The following is a 22,995-nucleotide window of genomic DNA, read 5'->3' as shown; positions in this document are numbered from 1 at the left end:
GTCAGAATGAAGCAGCATTGGAGGCTTCATATAGAATTGATCTAAAAATCGTGCAGACCAAAAAGCCTCATACCATTGACAAAGACCTGATTAAGCCTTGCATTCTGGAAGCAACAAAGGTGGTTCTTGGAGAACAGCAGGCAAACAAGTTGAGGGCAATTTCCCTTTCGAATGATACAGCCAGAAGTCGGATCTCGGACATGAGTGAGGACATTCTGTTGCAGGTAGTGGCTGCTGTGAGTAGTAGTCCAGTGTATTCATTTCAACTGGACGAGTCAACAGATGTTGCTTCATGTTCCAACTTCTTGTTTATGCTCGTTATCTTGACAGGGAAGTTATGAAGGAGTACTTGTTTTCTGAACCATTGGCCACAATCACTTGTGGAGAAGAAATTTTCAAACTCCTTGAAGCCTTTCTCCATAAACACGAGCTAGGCAGGGAAGCACTTGTCGGGGTGTGTACAGATGGGACTCCTTCTATGTCTGACTTCAAAACTTTCTTGAAGAATGTTGCTCTGCATGTCTCTTTCACTCACTGTATGATTCATCAGCATGCTTTGACAATGAAGACTCTCCCACCTGGACTTCAAGAAGTGCTCACAGGCGTTGTAAATATTGTGAACCGTATCCGAGGGAGCGCAATGACTTCAAGGATTTTTAAAGTGCTTTGTGCAGAAATGAGTGCCGACTTCTTTGTTCTCTTATTTCGCACAGAGGTATGTTGGCTGTCACGTAGCAAGATTCTAAATCGCGTTCTACAACTTCGAGAGGAAATAACAATGCTGTTGGAACAGGGTCGTATAGCAAAGGAGAATCTTTATGAAAAGATGCGGGATGACTGTTTTGCAACAGAGGTTGCCTACTTGGCAGATTTCTTCTCTGAAGTGAATTTCCTGAATATTTCACTCCAAGGAAACCTTACAATGCTGCATACAGCTCGTGAGAAAGTGGCAGCGTTCAAGTGTAAGATTCAACTTTACCAGAAAAGAGTTGAGGACGGTGACACAACTTTCTTAACTCAGATGACGACTCTCCTGGATTCTATGCCAGATGCTGAATGCAGTTTCCATGAGGAGATGTCAGCTCATCTTTTGGCAGTGAATGACGCCATCAAAAGTTACTTTCCAGGACTGGGCGACTTCTGTACTGATGCGTGATCTACAAACCCTTTTCAGTCAAGGACAGTGCTATCATTTATACTGATGTTGCTGCTAAGGTAGAATTTCCTCAGATTTGTGAGGATTCTCAGCTGAAAGTCGACTTTACTGAACAAGAGCTCCCGACATTTTGGGCAAAAGTGCAGGACGACTGTCCCATTCTTTCGATGCGTGCACTGACCATGTTGATCCAGTCCCCATTAACCTATCGTTGTGAGGTTGAATTCTCAGCAGTGGTAACACTGAAAACAAAGGCATGCAATAGGCCCGTGATCGATGCTGACATGAGGTGTTGCCTCTCGAGCACTGCTCGTCACTTTGATGGACTTATTTTTTTTTTATTATCACACTGGCCGATTCCCACCAAGGCAGGGTGGCCCGAAAAAGAAAAACTTTCACCATCATTCACTCCATCACTGTCTTGCCAGAAGGGTGCTTTACACTACAGTTTTTAAACTGCAACATTAACACCCCTCCTTCAGAGTGCAGGCACTGTACTTCTCATCTCCAGGACTCAAGTCCGGCCTGCCGGTTTCCCTGAATCCCTTCATAAATGTTACTTTGCTCACACTCCAACAGCACGTCAAGTATTAAAAACCATTTGTCTCCATTTACTCCTATCAAACACGCTCATGCATGCCTCCTGGAAGTCCAAGCCCCTCGCACACAAAACCTCCTTTACCCCCTCCCTCCAACCTTTCCTAGGCCGACCCCTACCCTGCCTTCCTTCCACTACAGACTGATACACTCTTGAAGTCATTCTGTTTCGCTCCATTCTCTCTACATGTCCGAACCACCTCAACAACCCTTCCTCAGCCCTCTGGACAACAGTTTTGGTAATCCCGCACCTCCTCCTAACTTCCAAACTACGAATTCTCTGCATTATATTCACACCACACATTGCCCTCAGACATGACATCTCCACTGCCTCCAGCCTTCTCCTCGCTGCAACATTCATCACCCACGCTTCACACCCATATAAGAGCGTTGGTAAAACTATACTCTCATACATTCCCCTCTTTGCCTCCAAGGACAAAGTTCTTTGTCTCCACTCACTCTTTTTCCCTCATCAATTCTATGATTCACCTCATCTTTCATAGACCCATCTGCTGACACGTCCACTCCCAAATATCTGAATACGTTCACCTCCTCCATACTCTCTCCCTCCAATCTGATATTCAATCTTTCATCACCTAATCTTTTTGTTATCCTCATAACCTTACTCTTTCCTGTATTCACCTTTAATTTTCTTCTTTTGCACACCCTACCAAATTCATCCACCAATCTCTGCAACTTCTCTTCAGAATCTCCCAAGAGCACAGTGTCATCAGCAAAGAGCAGCTGTGACAACTCCCACTTTGTGTGTGATTCTTTATCTTTTAACTCCACGCCTCTTGCCAAGACCCTCGCATTTACTTCTCTTACAACCCCATCTATAAATATATTAAACAACCACGGTGACATCACACATCCTTGTCTAAGGCCTACTTTTACTGGGAAAAAATTTCCCTCTTTCCTACATACTCTAACTTGAGCCTCACTATCCTCGTAAAAACTCTTCACTGCTTTCAGTAACCTACCTCCTACACCATACACTTGCAACATCTGCCACATTGCCCCCCTATCCACCCTGTCATACGCCTTTTCCAAATCCATAAATGCCACAAAGACCTCTTTAGCCTTATCTAAATACTGTTCACTTATATGTTTCACTGTAAACACCTGGTCCACACACCCCCTACCTTTCCTAAAGCCTCCTTGTTCATCTGCTATCCTATTCTCCGTCTTACTCTTAATTCTTTCAATTATAACTCTACCATACACTTTACCAGGTACACTCAACAGACTTATCCCCCTATAATTTTTGCACTCTCTTTTATCCCCTTTGCCTTTATACAAAGGAACTATGCATGCTCTCTGCCAATCCCTAGGTACCTTACCCTCTTCCATACATTTATTAAATAATTGCACCAACCACTCCAAAACTATATCCCCACCTGCTTTTAACATTTCTATCTTTATCCCATCAATCCCGGCTGCCTTACCCCCTTTCATTTTGCCTACTGCCTCACGAACTTCCCCCACACTCACAACTGGCTCTTCCTCACTCCTACAAGATGTTATTCCTCCTTGCCCTATACACGAAATCACAGCTTCCCTATCTTCATCAACATTTAACAATTCTTCAAAATATTCCCTCCATCTTCCCAATACCTCTAACTCTCCATTTAATAACTCTCCTCTCCTATTTTTAACTGACAAATCCATTTGTTCTCTAGGCTTTCTTAACTTGTTAATCTCACTCCAAAACTTTTTCTTATTTTCAACAAAATTTGTTGATAACATCTCACCCACTCTCTCATTTGCTCTCTTTTTACATTGCTTCACCACTCTCTTAACCTCTCTCTTTTTCTCCATATACTCTTCCCTCCTTGCATCACTTCTACTTTGTAAAAACTTCTCATATGCTAACTTTTTCTCCCTTACTACTCTCTTTACATCATCATTCCACCAATCGCTCCTCTTCCCTCCTGCACCCACTTTCCTGTAACCACAAACTTCTGCTGAACACTCTAACACTACATTTTTAATCCTACCCCATACCTCTTCGACCCCATTGCCTATGCTCTCATTTGCCCATCTATCCTCCAATAGCTGTTTATATCTTACCCTAACTGCCTCCTCTTTTAGTTTATAAACCTTCACCTCTCTCTTCCCTGATGCTTCTATTCTCCTTGTATCCCATCTACCTTTTACTCTCAGTGTAGCTACAACTAGAAAGTGATCTGATATATCTGTGGCCCCTCTATAAACATGTACATCCTGAAGTCTACTCAGCAGTCTTTTATCTACCAATACATAATCCAACAAACTACTGTCATTTCGCCCTACATCATATCTTGTATACTTATTTATCCTCTTTTTCTTAAAATATGTATTACCTATAACTAAACCCCTTTCTACACAAAGTTCAATCAAAGGGCTCCCATTATCATTTACACCTGGCACCCCAAACTTACCTACCACACCCTCTCTAAAAGTTTCTCCTACTTTAGCATTCAGGTCCCCTACCACAATTACTCTCTCACTTGGTTCAAAGGCTCCTATACATTCACTTAACATCTCCCAAAATCTCTCTCTCTCCTCTGCATTCCTCTCTTCTCCAGGTGCATACACGCTTATTATGACCCACTTCTCGCATCCAACCTTTACTTTAATCCACATAATTCTTGAATTTACACATTCATATTCTCTTTTCTCCTTCCATAACTGATCATTTAACATTACTGCTACCCCTTCCTTTGCTCTAACTCTCTCAGATACTCCAGATTTAATCCCATTTATTTCCCCCCACTGAAACTCTCCTACCCCCTTCAGCTTTGTTTCGCTTAGAGCCAGGACATCCAACTTCTTTTCATTCATAACATCAGCAATCATCTGTTTCTTGTCATCCGCACTACATCCACGCACATTTAAGCAACCCAGTTTTATAAAGTTTTTCTTCTTCTCTTTTTTAGTAAATGTATACAGGAGAAGGGGTTACTAGCCCATTGCTCCCGGCATTTTAGTCGCCTCATACGACACGCATGGCTTACGGAGGAAAGATTCTTTTCCACTTCCCCATGGACAATAGAAGAAATAAAAAGGACAAGAGCTATTTAGAAAAAGGGAGAAAAACCTAGATGTATGTATATATATATATGCATGTGCGTGTCTGTGAAGTGTGACCAAAGTGTAAGTAGGAGTAGCAAGATATCCCTGTTATCTAGCGTGTTTATGAGACAGAAAAAGAAACCAGCAATCCTACCATCATGCAAAACAGTTACAGGTTTTTGTTTCACAGTCATCTGGCAGGACGGTAGTACTTCCCTGGGTGGTTGCTGTTTACCAACCTACTACCTACTGGACTACCTGGAGTTTACCTGGAGAGAGTTTCGGGGGTCAATGCCCCCGCGGCCCGGTCTGTGACCAGGCCTCCTGGTGGATCAGCGCCTGATCAACCAGGCTGTTGCTGCTGGCTGCACGCAAACCAACGTACGAGCCACTGCCCGGCTGATCAGGAACTGACTTTAGGTACTTGTCCAGTGCCAGCTTGAAGACTGCCAGGGGTCTGTTGGTAATCCCCCTTATGTGTGCTGGGAGGCAGTTGAACAGTCTCGGGCCCCTGACATTTATTGTATGGTCTCTTAACGTGCTAGTGACACCCCTGCTTTTCATTGGGGGGATGGTGCATCGTCTGCCAAGTCTTTTGCTTTCGTAGTGAGTGATTTTCGTGTGCAAGTTCGGTACTAGTCCCTCTAGGATTTTCCAGGTGTATATAATCATGTATCTCTCCCTCCTGCGTTCCAGGGAATACAGGTTTAGAAACCTCAAGCGCTCCCAGTAATTGAGGTGTTTTATCTCCGTTATGCGCGCCGTGAAAGTTCTCTGTACATTTTCTAGGTCGGCAATTTCACCTGCCTTGAAAGGTGCTGTTAGAGTGCAGCAATATTCCAGCCTAGATAGAACAAGTGACCTGAAGAGTGTCATCATGGGCTTGGCCTCCCTAGTTTTGAAGGTTCTCATCATCCATCCTGTCATTTTTCTAGCAGATGCGATTGATACAATGTTATGGTCCTTGAAGGTGAGATCCTCCGACATAATCACTCCCAGGTCTTTGACGTTGGTGTTTCGCTCTATTTCGTGGCCAGAATTTGTTTTGTACTCTGATGAAGATTTAATTTCCTCATGTTTACCATATCTGAGTAATTGAAATTTCTCATCGTTGAACTTCATATTGTTTTCTGCAGCCCACTGAAAGATTTGGTTGATGTCCGCCTGGAGCCTTGCAGTGTCTGCAATGGAAGACACTGTCATGCAGATTCGGGTGTCATCTGCAAAGGAAGACACGGTGCTGTGGCTGACATCCTTGTCTATGTCGGATATGAGGATGAGGAACAAGATGGGAGCTAGTACTGTGCCTTGTGGAACAGAGCTTTTCACCGTAGCTGCCTCGGACTTTACTCTGTTGACGATTACTCTCTGTGTTCTGTTAGTGAGGAAATTATAGATCCATCGACCGACTTTTCCTGTTATTCCTTTAGCGCGCATTTTGTGCGCTATTACGCCATGGTCACACTTGTCGAAGGCTTTTGCAAAGTCTGTATATATTACATCTGCATTCTTTTTGTCTTCTAGTGCATTTAGGACCTTGTCGTAGTGATCCAGTAGCTGAGACAGACAGGAGCGACCTGTTCTAAACCCATGTTGCCCTGGGTTGTGTAACTGATGGGTTTCTAGATGGGTGGTGATCTTGCTTCTTAGGACCCTTTCAAAGATTTTTATGATATGGGATGTTAGTGCTATTGGTCTGTAGTTCTTTGCTGTTGCTTTACTGCCCCCTTTGTGGAGTGGGGCTATGTCTGTTGTTTTTAGTAACTGAGGGACGACCCCCGTGTCCATGCTCCCTCTCCATAGGATGGAAAAGGCTCGTGATAGGGGCTTCTTGCAGTTCTTGATGAACACAGAGTTCCATGAGTCTGGCCCTGGGGCAGAGTGCATGGGCATGTCATTTATCGCCTGTTCGAAGTCATTTGGCGTCAGGATAACATCGGATAGGCTTGTGTTAATCAAATTTTGTGGCTCTCTCATAAAAAATTCATTTTGATCTTCGACTCTCAGTCTGGTTAGCGGCTTGCTAAAAACTGAGTCATATTGGGACTTGAGTAGCTCACTCATTTCCTTGCTGTCATCTGTGTAGGACCCATCTTGTTTAAGTAGGGGCCCAATACTGGGCGTTGTTCTCGATTTTGATTTGGCATAGGAGAAGAAATACTTTGGGTTTCTTTCGATTTCATTTATAGCTTTTAGTTCTTCCCACGATTCCTGACTCCTAAAGGATTCTTTTAGCTTAAGTTCGATGCTTGCTATTTCTCTGACCAGTGTCTCCCTGCGCATTTCAGATATATTGACTTATGGACTTATGGCTGATGGACTTATGGCTGCAAAACAATTTCAACCCTCCTACTGAGTGAATGAGTAGTAGGTTTTGTACGATGTTCAATAGTTCTGTGGAATTTGCAATGTTCTGGCATTTGTAGAGGCTATGTGGAATTTTTCAAGGTTTTTATTCTGTAACATTTTGAATAAAGCATGGTCTTCCCATCATTTTGTTTTATCTTACCTTTTCACAAGGTTCATCATTTCAAAATTTATTACAGGGGTCACGGTAATACCCTGAAGAGTCTCGGGGAATCATAGGACAAGAAAGGTTAAGAACCACTGCTTTAGACCCTGTATGTTTGCAAAGATAAATGTCGTTATATTGATGGAATTTAGGGGGGCTTTGTTTGCTGGCATTAATATCTGTTGTTCTGGAGTGGAGGCCAATGACTGCCCCTCCAGTCTAAAACTTTTTCAGTTGGTGTAGGATTTCTGTCATTTCTTGCCAGTCTTTTTTTCCTTCCTGGCACTGAAAAATCTCCTTCATTGGAGAGGCTTTGGCTTCCCTCTTTTGTTTCCCATGGTCTGGGTGATCTGTATCTTCTTGTCCCCTTTAGATGGTGTGCCTGATGTCTAAAGGTGAAATAAGTTCCAAGAGGAAAAGTTGCATCCTCCTATTGTCATATGGGTTCTGCATTTTTGGGGATGGTCAGAGTTACATGTCCCACCTTTTTTTCCAGATATACCATGTCTGCAGATACCCAAGGCATAGAATTTGCGTAGATTGGATTTTTGTTTGCCAGGATTTTTTGTGGCTGTATTCCCTATCGGTGCATTTTTTTCTGTTTCTCCACTCCCTACAGCCCCTGTATGGACATCAGCGCTTCCACCAGTTTTTACTGGTAATGTGTCAACACTATTCCCTGCGACAACATCCCCTGTTGTTCCATCTCCAGCAGTATCGCTACTTTGTACCTCTGGAAATTGTATAATGTTGTCTTTACCTGTTTCATCACCAGGGCCACTGTCTCCATTTGGTGCACTGTCCTCAAGGATAACTCCATCCTCATCTGGTGCACTATCCTCCAGGACAACGCCAGCCCCATCTGGTGCACTGCCTTCCAAGACTGCCCCATCCAACCCACTCATTTTATTTTCCCATCTGTTATACAAGGCTGTCATATTTTCTAAGAAGGAAATTTTGTTGGTGTTCTTGTTTTTTAATATAGATGTAATTTTCTCCCACAGGTGCATCTCGCTTGGGCAGACCCAAAGACATTATTACAATCATAACTAAGCGTTAAACCTATAAGAATCTCATAAATGATAACTGTGTTATATACTTTACCTGTAATTTTAATATGTTTCATCTTCCCTACAGCAAAACAGACATTCTACATTGGTGATCGTGCCCTATTTTATTACTCACATGGTGAAGCTGGAATGTCATTGCACTTTACTGACGATCCTACAGAGATGATCATTGGAGCTCCAGGCGTCTTTAACTGGAAAGGTATCCAACCAGTGCTAATTAAAGGATTTTAAAAGCTACACTAGTTTGTTTTTTGTAGCACGTACAGTATAGTTAAAATCAAACTAGTGCACATTAATTTATTATTATTATTATTATAATCAAAAAGAAGCGCTAAGCACATTAATTTAAACTTTTGCTGTTTCTGTTTAATGTACTAAACATTAAATCTACTATGTTTTCCTGCTCTGATCTACTGGGTACGTGATGTTTCATAAGGTTAATACAACAATTATGGTAGCTATACTTACCTAACCTTTCCTTCTTGTTAACCAGTGTAGCATATACATTTTTTAACTGTTTCATTTATGTGTTCTCTGGCAATTTTTTTTAAACAACTTCTAAGTGTTTCTTTGTATGATAATCACAAAATTTTGTCACCCATCTATACATGCACTTTATGTAGTTTGACTTAATTGTATCACATGACATTCAGCATTAAATTGCATTTTTCCATTTCCTCAATATACCTACCAAAGTCATCTTCAAAGATTTATAATAATTTTTATTGCATATTTGGCACAAGTTTTTTGCAGCATCCATTAACAAATTCATGTAGTTTTCTATTCCTTTAGATAAGTTAGTTGACTTTTTTTTCCCCCTTGCACTTTTTCACCCTAATGGAAATACAAATTGGAATAAAGATCATAATGAATAAAAAATGCATAAACTGTGGCCATTATATTTTCTCATAAATCAGTGATGATCTGTTGTTCTATTCTAATAACCACATAGGTACAGTAATTCGTTACAAAGATGTTGAGCCTCCAGTCCCAGGAGAGATCTCCAAGCGTCGTCGCCGCCGCCAAGCTCTAATAAGCGAGAGTCAGATGTTCACCAGTCAGTTTGTGCCTAACCCTTACTTCACTGCACATATTGGAGATTTTGATCTCATGGGTTATGCTGTTACATCAGGAAGGTTCATATCCGAGGATACTATACTTTACGCTGGTGGAGCACCGCGTGGCGCTCTTTCTCATGGCAAGGTATGAATGTTGGCACAGAATACTTCCATAATTTTATTGTAACTATGAACATTAAATATGTGATTATAATGTATCATTGTGCACAAAATCGATATGCAATACAGTCTCTAGACGTTAATAGCTTTACTGTTGATTTTTCATGCAAATTACTTTTTATGCATTCAGAATATTGTATGTATAAGGTTATAGATGAAAGTTTTTCTTTTTCGGGCCACCCTGCCCTGGTGGGAATCGGCGGATGTGTTAATATAAAAAAAATAATAAAATAATATGTATAATAATGTATAATAATATGGATTTAGAAAAAGCATATGATATAGTGGATAAGGGAGCAATGTGGCAGATGTTGCAAATGAATAAAATAGGTAGTAAGTTACTAAATGGTGTAAAGAGTTTTTATGAGGATAGTGAGGCTCAGGCTGGGGTGTGTAGGAGAGAGGGAGATTACTTCCCAGTAAAAGTAGGTCCTAGGCAGGGTTGTGTAATGTCACTATGTTTGTTTAACATATTTATAGATGGGGTTGTAAAAAGAAGTAAATGCTAGGGCATTGGGGAAAGGGGTGGGATTAAATTATGGATTTAAATAATGGATTTAAGTTAGTTAAATTTAGAATTAGAAAGGACATAGGTAAGTACTGGTTTTCAAACAGAGTTGTGGATATGTGGAATGGACTTCCGAGTAGGGTGATCAAGGCTAGGACCTTGGGTAGCTTTAAAAAGAGATTGGAGAAATATATACGTAAGTGGGAGGGGCTGGGTTTGATTGGTGTTGTGGGTACAGGAGTAAATTCTTGGGTAGTTCAGTGTAGGGGTGGTTTTGATAAGGACCTGCCTTGTATGAGCCAGTAGGCCTTGTGCAGTGTTTCTCCATTCTTATATTGTTATGAATCAAATACAAAATGGGAGTTGACACAGTTACATTTTGCTGATGATACTGTGCTTTTGGGGGATTCTAAAGAAAAGTTGCACAGGTTAGTGGACGAGTTTGGGAGGGTGTGTAAAGGTAGAAAGTTGACAGTGAACATAGATAAGAGTAAGGTGATGAGGGTATCAAATTTTTTTTTTTTTTTTTTTTTTTTTTCAACAAGTCGGCCGTCTCCCACCGAGGCAGGGTGACCCAAAAAAGAAAGAAAATCCCCAAAAAGAAAATACTTTCATCATCATTCAACACTTTCACCACACTCACACATTATCACTGCTTTTGCAGAGGTGCTCAGAATACAACAGCTTAGAAGCATATACGTATAAAGATACACAACATATCCCTCCAAACTGCCAATATCCCAAACCCCTCCTTTAAAGTGCAGGCATTGTACTTCCCATTTCCAGGACTCAAGTCCGACTATATGAACATAACCGGTTTCCCTGAATCCCTTCACTAAATATTACCCTGCTCACACTCCAACAGATCGTATCAAATGATTTAGATAAAGAAAAATTTGATATTGCATTGGAGGGAGGGTGTATGGAAGAAATGAATGTTTTCAGATACTTGGGAGTTGACTTGTCAGTGGATGGGTTTATGAAGGATGAGGTTAACCATAGAATTGATGAAGGAAAAAAGGTGATTGGTGCATTGGGGTATGTGTGGAGACAAAAAACGTTATCTATGAAGGCAAAGAAGGGAATGTACGAGAGTACGTATAGTAGTGCCAACACTCTTATATGGGTGTGAAGCATGGGCTGTAAATGCTGCAGTGAGGAGGTGGCTGGAGACAGTGGAGATGTCCTGTCTAAGGGCAATGTGTGGTGTAAATATTATGCAGAGAATTTGTAGTGTGGAAATTAGGAGGTGTGGAGTTACTAAAAGTATTAGTCAGAGGTCTGAAGAGGGGCTGTTGAGGTGATTTGGTCATTTAGAGAGAATGGAGCAAAGTAGAATGACTTGGAGAGCGTATAAATCTGTAGGGGAAGAAAGGCGGGGTAGGGGTCGTCCTGAAAAGGTTGGACGGAGGAGGTAAAGGAGGTTTTGTAGGCGAGGGGCTTGGACTTCCAGCAAGTTTATTCTCTATAAGGATTACAATGCGGGGTTTACAGATTTTGGTTATTGTGTAGTTTACATGTAATAAAATACTAATTACAGAGGGGGCCACAAGAACACCTAGCATGGCTAGGCATTTCAGGCAAACTTAGATTAATTCTTAACCCTAAATTATTACAAATTGTGGAGTAAGTTGACTAAATACTAAGTGACTAAATACTGGTTTGTTAGTTTAGCAATGTGAATGCTTTTGTTTTGGCACAATACATAGTTTCTATATTGGAGTATCACAGGCAAACTTATGACTAGTTAGGAATCATTATTTTAAGATTAAGATACGTATTTCTATGCTTATAGTCAAATGGGTGAGTGAGTGAGTGTAAGTGTGAACCACCAGGTGGTTTACATGTAGTTAGTCGACAGGGTGTATCAGGGAGATAAAAGGTTTTCTAACGGTAGTTTTGAAGGTGATGAATGTGTCTGCAGTTCTAGAGTTTTCAGGTAGGGTGTTCCAGATTTTAGGGCCTTTGACATACATTGAATTTTTGTAAAGGTTTAGTCGGACACGGGGAATGTCGTAGAGATGTTTGTGTCTGGTGTTATGCCTGTGGGTCCTGTCACAACTATCAAGAAAGCATTTGAGGTCAAGGTTAATATTGGAATTTAAGGTCCTGTATATGTAGATTGCACAGTAGTAAGTGTGGATGTTCTGAACAGGGAGTAAGTTTAGATCTATGAAGAGTGGGGGGGTGTGTTGCCAGGGATGGGATTTAGTGATTATTCTTACTGCGGCTTTATGTTGAGTTATTATTGGCTTTAGGTGTGTTGCTGCAGTTGATCCCCAAGCACAAATAGCATAGGTGAGGTATGGATAAATGAGTGAATGGTATAGTGCGAGAAGGGCATTTTGTGGCACGTAGTATCGTATCTTGGAGAGGATCCCCACCGTTTTGGATACTTTTTTTGTTATGTGTTGGATATGGGTGCTGAAATTCAGGTTGTTGTCGAGGTATAGGCTTAGGAATTTGCCCTCATTATGTCTGGCAATTAGAGTGTTGTCAATCCTAATGTTAAGTTGAGCAGCACCTGCTCTGCTACCAAACATAATATAGTAGGTTTTGTTAGTGTTAAGTGTAAGTTTATTGGCTATCATCCAAGTTGATATTTTGAGCAGCTCCTCATTAACAATGGTGTTGCGGGTGGCAGGATTGGGGTGGGAGATGACATAAGTCGTGTCGTCAGCAAAGAGAATGGGTTTCAGGTGTTGGGATACATTTGGAAGATCATTGATGTAAATGAGGAAGAGCAGGGGTCCAAGGACACTCACCTGTGGAACTCCAGTATCAAGTGGCAGTGTTGATGATGCTGTGTCTTTAATGGTGACATACTGCTACCTATTAGTAAGGTAGGATTTGAAATATGCAAGCGCATGGCCTCTTATGCCATAATGGTCTAGTTTGTGGAGTAGGATGCCGTGGTCTACTGTGTCAAAAGCTTTTCTTTGGTCAATAAAAATTCCTAGCGGATATTCCTTATTTTCCAATGCTGTGTATAGCAGATCTAGCATTTTTACAATTGCATCATTAGTGCTTTTATTTTTCCTGAATCCAAATTGGCAGGGGTTGAGTATGTTTTGTGCCATTATAAATGAATACAGTCTCCTGTGCATGAGTTTCTCGAAGATTTTGGATAGCAATGGTAAGTTTGATATTGGCCTATAGTTGTTTACATCTGTAGGGTCACCACCTTTATGTATTGCAAGTGTGCGTGAGCATGTTAGATAGGAGTGAATGGAGACTGATGGTTTTTGGGACCTGATGAGCTGTTGGAGTGTGAGCTGGGTAATATTTTGTGAAGGGATTCAGGGAAACCAGTTAGCCGGACTTGAGTCACGGCCGACGTGTTTAAAAAAAAAAAAAGTACAATAATTTGACAATACCTGAAATTAGTAATAAAATACAGTACTGATAATAAATAATATAATAGATTTCTTTCTGTAAGATTCTTGTCTTGACACTGGTAAAGTGCTTTAGATACATGGAAGTGAATGTACCTTTCCCTTCCTCAGATCAACCTCAGTTGCCTCCCACTAACCACACTCTGTATGGTTTTTTGTGTGTTTAACTCTTCTTCACTGTTGTATTTGTTTGAAATTTTATGTTCCAGGTTCTTATCTTCGCTTTCCCTGACCATGAATCTCAAAGCTTGTTTGTGATAGCAGAGTGGCAGGGCACACAGCTAGGAGAGAACTTTGGAGCATCACTTGCTGCTGCTGACATAAATGGTGATGGACTTAGTGATCTGGTGGTGGGCTCCCCAATGTACTCCCTACCAGATATTCCTGATATGGGTAAAATTCAGGTCTATCTCAGCAGTAGGGTAAGCTTCTTATTATGCTATAAATTTCATCATCTGCATGCAGTTCTTGAATGTTCTTTAATGAATGATAAATTAAGGCAATAAGTGGTTCATGGAACTGCCCACAGACAGAAATCTTTCATATTTGTTTACATAAATATAAAATGGTATGTAATAAATTCCATTCCAGCTTTTGTTATAATTGTACTAATCTTAATACAGAATCAAGTACCAGAGTTATTAAACATTGGCTACTTTGGATCCCAAACCCGCAATGCCAGGTTTGGCACCACCCTGGCTTCTCCTGGTGACCTTAATGCTGATGGCTTCCAAGGTAAGCCATTCTTCTTAAAGGTTTAATTGTGTGACTTAATGTGTTTTCATCGTCACTGAATGTTACTTATTTAGGTACAAATGAACCCACATGGAGCAAATAAGGTTAAGAGATAGAGAGCATTTTCACTGTTGAGCTTTACCAAGTCATGAGTCAAGTCATAAGTCAACCTGTCAAGGCATGATGATAAAGCTTGACACTGAATGTAACATTATCAGAATAAAGACTTCTCTATAAGATGTGTTTCCTTATCATAATTGCTGAGTCTATTTGTCAGTCAACCCATATTGTAATCTACCACTAAATATTTAGTAGACTGCCACGTTTCATGTGTCCAGGCACTGTGTTACCATTACCACTTACATTGTGGACATAGTCTGCTTAATCGACTACTGGACATAAACAGAAGCCCAGTGAGTTGAACTTAGTCCACTATACTGATAGACTACTGGACATACCAAGACTAGAGTACAATATTACTGTACAGTACAGCTGTACATGTACCTGAAAAGGAAAGAGTTAAAAGTACAGTACAATACAGTTTGAGTAGAGTAGAGTAATTTTTCTTACCTTTTCCGGCAATTATATGGGAATACTGTGCATCTGAAAGTTCGTGATCTAGTGGTGATTCATACCTAGAATAATTTCTTGTGTGTAAAGCTGTAGCAGTAACATTGCAGATGGTATAGAAGACCACACCATCTGCTTGACAGTTAAGGTCAAACGTTTCTTGGCACCATCACTTGCTTTAGAGGCCATTGTTAATAACACTCTACATGGCACTTGAATACAATAACAGAAAACATTGTAAATCAAGAAAAAATTGGAAATGGAAATGAAATAATGATAGAAAGTAAGTGCATACTCAGACAATAACAAACTGATGTGAGCTGAATCACTGGCCCCATTGCACAGGAACAATGAAAATTGATGTGTCTATAACAAAGCCTTAATCGAACAAACTAGTGATTAATCAAACTTGGTCAACTTTATTGATGGTATGACTAGACCAAACATTTGTGCAATATAGCAGATTTCATCTGCTGCATTGCAGACACATTGAACCATTGTCGTCATATTTCTTGTCCGTTTTATCTCATATCCTCTTTACTGAGTTCTCTTATATCGAGATTTTACTGTAGTTCCGATTTTAGAAAGGTAACCCGCCCAAAATGTTTTAGCCTACTGTGGCACTCTTGTCTATTTAATTTTCTCCATGTTGGCTCAGTTGTGCCATTCACCAGTGTTATTAGTTTTGTGTTGGGATTAAATGTTTTATTTTTAGACATAACTAAAGAAGCACGAGCAATAAGTACTCTACACCAGTAATAATGTATAAACTAGAATTTAAAGAAAAATCTATATTGTAAATAAATTACAAAATAAAATTTTAAAATGTACACCATCTACATTGTAAATAATTTTTTCAAAGTTTTACCTTACAGAATCTTCATCAAATTGAGTAAATTTAGGCTTGCCATGTGCTCTACATCCAATCATACTTAATATGTACTTTTTGACATTTACACACTTAATTATCTATAATACAGCATAGAGTTTTCAATATGTATAACTTATGCCCTGAGCATCACCACAAAATATCCTACCACATGCTACTTATCTGTTACCTGGAGGGAGTATCAAGATCAATGACTTTGCTGGCCAGTTCGTGACCAGGCTTCATGATGGATCAGGGCCTGATCAATCAGGCTGTTACTGCTGGTCACATATAAACTGACGTATGAGCTACAGCCTGGCTGGTCAGGAACTAACTTTGGTGCCTCTCCCGTGTCTACTTGAAGACGGCCAGGGGTCTATTGGTAATCCCCCTTATGTATGCTGGTAGGCAATTGAACAGTCTTCAGGCCCTGACACTTATTGTGTTGTCTCTTAACATACTCATGGCACCCCTGCTTTTCATTGAGGGGATGTTGCATCTCCTGCCAAATCTTTTGCTTTTGTAGGAGTGATTTTCATGTGTAGATTTGCAAGATTACAGGTACGTCTTGCTACTTCTACTTACACTTAGGTCACACTACACATACATGGACACGTTTATTTATACACACTCATCTGAGTTTTCTTTGATTTTATCTTAATAGTTCTTGGTCTTATTACTTTTCCTTTTATATCCATGGGGAAGTGGAATAAGAATCTTTCCTCCGTAAGCCATGCGTGTTGTAAAAGTCAACTAAAATGCCGGGAACAATGGGCTAGTAACCCCTTTTCCTGTAAAGATTACTAAAAAGAATAAGAAGAAGAAAATTGTCAAAGTGGGAAGTCTGAATGTGCGTGGATGTTGTGCAAATGATAAGAAAGAGATGATTGTGGATGTTATGAATGAGAAGAAACTGGATGTTCTGGCTTTAAGTGAAACAAAGCTGAAGGGGGTGGGAGAGTTTCAATGGAGAGGAATAAATGGGATTAGGTCAGGGGTTTCAAATAGAGTTAGAGCTAAAGAAGGAGTAGCAATAATGTTGAAGGATAAGCTATGGCAGGAAAAGAGGGACTACAAATGTATAAATTCAAGGATTATGTGGAGTAAAATAAAGATTGGATGTGAAAAGTGGGTTATAGTAAGCGTGTATGCACCTGGAGAAGAGAGAAGTGTAGAGGAGAGAGAGAGATTCTGGGAAATGTTGAGTGAATGCGTGGGGAGTTTTGAATCAAGTGTGAGAGTAATGGTGGTTGGGGATTTCAATGCTAAAGTGGGTAAAAATGTTATGGAGGGAGTAGTAGGTAATTTTGGGGTGCCAGGGGTAAATGTAAATGGGGAGCCTTTAATTGAGCTATGTGTAGAAAGAAATTTGGTAATAAGTAATACATATTTTATGAAAAAGAGGATAAATAAATATACAAGGTATGATGTAGCACGTAATGAAAGTAGTTTGTTAGATTATGTATTGGTGGATAAAAGGTTGATGGGTAGGCTCCAGGATGTACATGTTTATAGAGGGGCAACTGATATATCGGATCATTATTTAGTTGTAGCTACAGTTAGAGTAAGAGGTAAATGGGAAAAGAGGAAGGTGGCAACAACAAGTAAGAGGGAGGTGAAAGTGTATAAACTAAGGGAGGAGGAAGTTAGGGCGAGATATAAGCGACTATTGGCAGAAAGGTGGGCTAGTGCAAAGATGAGTAGTGGGGGGGTTGAAGAGGGTTGGAATAGTTTTAAAAATGCAGTATTAGAATGTGGGGCAGAAGTTTGTGGTTATAGGAGGGTGGGGGCAGGAGGAAAGAGGAGTGATTGGTGGAATGATGAAGTAAAGGGTGTGATAAAAGAGAAAAAGGTAGCTTACGAGAGATTTTTACAAAGCAGAAGTGTTATAAGAAGAGCAGAGTATATGGAGAGTAAAAGAAAGGTGAAGAGAGTGGTGAGAGAGTGCAAAAGGAGAGCAGATGAAAGAGTGGGAGAGGCACTGTCAAGAAATTTTAATGAAAATAAGAAAAAATTTTGGAGTGAGTTAAACAAGTTAAGAAAGCCTAGGGAAAGTATGGATTTGTCAGTTAAAAACAGAGTAGGGGAGTTAGTAGATGGGGAGAGGGAGGTATTAGGTAGATGGCGAGAATATTTCGAGGAACTTTTAAATGTTAAGGAAGAAAGGGAGGCGGTAATTTCATGCACTGGCCAGGGAGGTATACCATCTTTTAGGAGTGAAGAAGAGCAGACTGTAAGTGTGGTGGAGGTACGTGAGGCATTACGTAGAATGAAAGGGGGTAAAGCAGCTGGAACTGATGGGATCATGACAGAAATGTTAAAAGCAGGGGGGAATATAGTGTTGGAGTGGTTGGTACTTTTGTTTAATAAATGTATGAAAGAGGGGAAGGTACCTAGGGATTGGCGGAGAGCATGTATAGTCCCTTTATATAAAGGGAAAGGGGACAAAAGAGATTGTAAAAATTATAGAGGAATAAGTTTACTGAGTATACCAGGAAAAGTATACGGTAGGGTTATAATTGAAAGAATTAGAGGTAAGACAGAATGTAGAATTGCGGACGAACAAGGAGGTTTCAGAGTGGGTAGGGGATGTGTAGATCAAGTGTTTACATTGAAGCATATATGTGAACAGTATTTAGATAAAGGTAGGGAAGTTTTTATTGCATTTATGGATTTAGAAAAGGCATATGATAGAGTGGATAGAGGAGCAATGTGGCAGATGTTGCAAGTATATGGAATAGGTGGTAAGTTACTAAATGCTGTAAAGAGCTTTTATGAGGATAGTGAGGCTCAGGTTAGGGTGTGTAGAAAAGAGGGAGAATACTTCCCGGTAAAAGTAGGTCTTAGACAGGGATGTGTAATGTCACCATGGTTGTTTAATATATTTATAGATGGGGTTGTAAAAGAAGTAAATGCTAGGGTGTTCGGGAGAGGGGTGGGATTAAATTATGGGGAATCAAATTCAAAATGGGAATTGACACAGTTACTTTTTGCTGATGATACTGTGCTTATGGGAGATTCTAAAGAAAAATTGCAAAGGTTAGTGGATGAGTTTGAGAATGTGTGTAAAGGTAGAAAGTTGAAAGTGAACATAGAAAAGAGTAAGGTGATGAGGGTATCAAATGATTTAGATAAAGAAAAATTGGATATCAAATTGGGGAGGAGGAGTATGGAAGAAGTGAATGTTTTCAGATACTTGGGAGTTGACGTGTCGGCGGATGGATTTATGAAGGATGAGGTTAATCATAGAATTGATGAGGGAAAAAAGGTGAGTGGTGCGTTGAGGTATATGTGGAGTCAAAAAACGTTATCTATGGAGGCAAAGAAGGGAATGTATGAAAGTATAGTAGTACCAACACTCTTATATGGATGTGAAGCTTGGGTGGTAAATGCAGCAGCGAGGAGACGGTTGGAGGCAGTGGAGATGTCCTGTCTAAGGGCAATGTGTGGTGTAAATATTATGCAGAAAATTCGGAGTGTGGAAATTAGGAGAAGGTGTGGAGTTAATAAAAGCATTAGTCAGAGGGCAGAAGAGGGGTTGTTGAGGTGGTTTGGTCATTTAGAGAGAATGGATCAAAGTAGAATGACATGGAAAGCATATAAATCTATAGGGGAAGGAAAGAGGGGTAGGGGTCGTCCTCGAAAGGGTTGGAAAGAGGGGGTAAAGGAGGTTTTGTGGGTGAGGGGCTTGGACTTCCAGCAAGCGTGCACGAGCGTGTTAGATAGGAGTGAATGGAGACGAATGATACTTGGGACCTGACGATCTGTTGGAGTGTGAGCAGGGTAATATTTAGTGAAGGGATTCAGGGAAACCGGTTATTTTCATATAGTCGGACTTGAGTCCTGGAAATGGGAAGTACAATGCCTGCACTTTAAAGGAGGGGTTTGGGATATTGGCAGTTTGGAGGGATATGTTGTGTATCTCTATACGTATATGCTTCTAAACTGTTATATTCTGAGCACCTCTGCAAAAGCAGTGATAATGTGTGAGTGTGGTGAAAGTGTTGAATGATGATGAAAGTATTTTCTTTTTGGGGATTTTCTTTCTTTTTTGGGTCACCCTGCCTCGGTGGGAGACGACCGACTTGTTGAAAAAAAAAAAAAAAAAAAAAAAAAAAAAAAAAAAAATTTTTTTTTAGTCCCTGTAAGATTTTCCAGATGTTTATTATCATGTATCTTTCTCACCAGCATTCCAGGGAGTACAGATCAAGGGATTTCAACCATTCCCAGTAATCTATGTTCTTTATTGTACTTATATGTACCATGAAAATATTCTCTGTGTATTCACCTGGTCTGCAGTTTTGCCTGCCTTGAAAGGGGCCATTAGTGTACAGCAATATTCCAACCTAGAGAGAACAAACTATTTGAAGAGAATCATCATGGGCTTGGCATCCCTAGTTTTGAAGGTTCTCATTATCCATCCTCTCATTTTCCTAGCAGATGTGGTAGTTACATCATTGTGATCTTTGAAAGTGAGATCCTCTGACATTATCACTCCCAGGTCATTCACATTATTTTTTCGCTCTCTCGTGTGGTTGGAATTTGTTTTATGCTCTGATCCAGTTTTTATTTCCTCAGGTTTTCTATAGTGGATTTATTGAAACTTCATATTATTTTCTGAGGCCCATTTAAAAACTTGGTTAATGTCTGTTTGGAGATTTGCAGTGTCCTCAATGGACGACACTGTCATGGAAATTCTGGTATTGTCACCAAAGGAGGACACTGTGCTGTGGCTTACATCTCTGTCAGATATGAAAATGAAAATTTAAAAATTACATATAATTTTTTTTATAATGTTTCTGTTTTCCTTTTGAAAATGATCATTGAGGTAGTCTTGGGTATTATTCTGTAGGCCACTGCCATATTATTAATACGTAAATCATTTTACTATACAAATTGTTGACCTTCTAGATGTGGTAGTGGGAGCACCATGGGAGGGAGATGGTGCAGTGTATGTTTACATGGGCTCTGCTGGTGGGCTGAGGCAAAAGTATTCACAAAGAATTACTCCAGAGACTTTCCCAGACCAGCTCTCAGGATTTGGTATGGCTTTGTCTCGAGGAATTGACATTGACAACAATGACTATCCAGGTTAGTATTATAATTTGGCTTTTTATGGCTAAAATGATTTAATATATACTATTGTAAATCTGAAATGGTAATTCTCAGTAAAAAATGCAGTATATTATTTATAATTTTATGATATTCTTATATAACAGATATTAAAAACATGAAATATTGCAAAATTACTTTACATCAAAACAAATTGCTGTGATTAGTTATACATACTGTAATTTCTCCCAACTGATTCCCCTAATATCACACTAATAAATGAATATAATGAAAATATATAATTTTTCTAGTATGAAGTGTATTTCTGTATAGGATTTGATAACAATAGTTATTACAAAAACCTAAGATTTGTCTACTCCCCTCCTGGTACACAGGAAAGGGAAAAATAAAGGGAGGAGAGGGGGGAAGTTAGGATGAAGAGAGAGAGAGATAGAAAGCAAGAGTGAGAGAGAGAGGAAAGAGAGAGAAAGGAAGAAAGCTAAGGGTAGTCTTTTTATATTCTTGTATAATTTGGCAAATTCACCTTTATTCTTAAATTCTAGATTTGGCGATTGGCAGTTTTATATCTGGCCACGTCGTTGTGATAAAGACTCGTCCAGTGGCAACCCTCACAGGCTACCTGACTGCCTCACCACCTACTATATCCCTGAAAGACAAGGCCTTCCAGCTCTCAGCATGTATCGAATATAAAGGCTATAAAGTTCCAAGGCATTTCTGTAAGTCATACATGTAATGTGCCTCTTCATAATGGTATAAGTTTATTCAGAAATGCTATGTATAACCAGAAGCTTTCCAATTAAGTCTGTTGAATATGTTACTTATTTCTTTATCAGTTTCATATTATACTTTATAGAAATAAAGATTTTCAATAATAAAACAAATAGGTCAATGAAAAAGCAATAAAGAAAATGACAATAAATATACCTATTGTTAATGAGCCATAAAATACAAAGGTGTTAAAAACAGAAATGCAGTGGTACCTCGGGATATGAACAGCTCAAAACACGAACAATTATGCAAGTGTATTTGTATAAGTGCTTTTATAAGTGTATTTTTGGGGGTCTGAAACATACTAATCGAATTTACATTATTCCTTATGGGAACAAATTCGTTCGGTACTAATCGAATTTACATTGTTCCTTATGGGAACAAATTCGTTTGGTATCAGCACTCGAACAGCCTTCCGGAATGAATTAAGTTCATATCCCAAGGTACCATTGAATCTTGACCACTGCAACCACAATTAGGCAAGTACACACACTTAAAACTGTAATAGTTTACCACAGTGTTAAAATCTGTATGATATACACACTCAATACCTGCAGTGGTCTGCCACAGCCAGGACTTGAGGTTGTCTAATACAACCTGTTAAGACTGTGGTTTTTACACACAAGTGTTTTTATCTTGTTTTCCCTTTCTTTCAGCTTTTATCTTAATGCTTTTTCTGTAGCTAGGATACAGAATTATTCTTAACCCGTAAACGTATATATATGCGTTTTTACCGCTAGTGCCCCAAACGTATATATTTATAAGTTTTATTTTTCCTGCCTTCAAATTTGGCACAATTGGCCTGAGATGCCTTGTCAGCATAGAGTGGGTTCTAACACTCAGTGTGCGTTGTATTAAAAAAATCTGGGACCCCTTAGTGCCTTGTGGGAGCACCAGTTCAAATGAGTGCCAGCTAGAGCAAACAGCGCAGCAAACACCTTGGATTCACTGATGTCATGTAGTATTAACACTCCCATTTTAAGAGGAAAGTGATTTTGACCCTGAGTTTAGTGACTTTGAGGTAGATGTGGCCAAAAGTGGCTGAGGAAATATAAAAAAAAACTCCATAATAACCCATGTGCAATATTTGTGCAACACTTTCAGAAAGTCTTATAACGTATGCCCTAAGTAAAGAGAAACAATTCTGGCTGGCTGGCTGGCTGACTGGCTGATTGGCTGGCTAGCTGGCTGGCCATCTGCATGGCAGCCAGCTGTGTGGCTGGCCGGCTGCTGGCAGCCTGGCTCTATCTCCATTTGTCTGTCTGTATCTATGGCTATCTCTGTCTCTCTGTCTCTATCTGTCTCTGTCTATCCCTGTCTATCTCTGTTTGTCTCTGTCTATCTCTTTCTATCTGCCTGTCTATCTCTGTCTCACAGGTACACATTGACGATTGACGATTGGACAAACACTTTTCTTAACAAAATACTTAGACTATACAACAAACATT

At 39.9% G+C, this 22,995-nt stretch overlaps 1 protein-coding gene across 4 annotated transcripts in view; it reads left to right on the top strand.

Moving 5' to 3' along the window:
- Positions 1-22,995, top strand: part of LOC128695607 (integrin alpha-PS3-like) — a 263,263-nt gene that overhangs the window by 118,735 nt on the left and 121,533 nt on the right. For all 4 annotated transcript variants that reach the window (XM_070084870.1, XM_053786331.2, XM_070084871.1 and 1 more), the window contains exons 6-11: positions 8,460-8,591; positions 9,345-9,595; positions 13,743-13,955; positions 14,157-14,268; positions 20,618-20,797; positions 21,322-21,495. In XM_070084870.1, coding sequence (XP_069940971.1) covers positions 8,460-8,591; positions 9,345-9,595; positions 13,743-13,955; positions 14,157-14,268; positions 20,618-20,797; positions 21,322-21,495 — 1,062 coding nt within the window. The remainder of the gene's footprint in view (positions 1-8,459; positions 8,592-9,344; positions 9,596-13,742; positions 13,956-14,156; positions 14,269-20,617; positions 20,798-21,321; positions 21,496-22,995) is intronic.

This window comes from Cherax quadricarinatus, chromosome 14, assembly GCF_038502225.1.
Source record: "Cherax quadricarinatus isolate ZL_2023a chromosome 14, ASM3850222v1, whole genome shotgun sequence".
Taxonomy (NCBI): Eukaryota; Metazoa; Arthropoda; class Malacostraca; order Decapoda; family Parastacidae; genus Cherax; species Cherax quadricarinatus.
The sequence above is the reverse complement of the archived record's forward strand: the minus strand, read 5'-3'. Positions and strand labels throughout refer to the sequence as shown.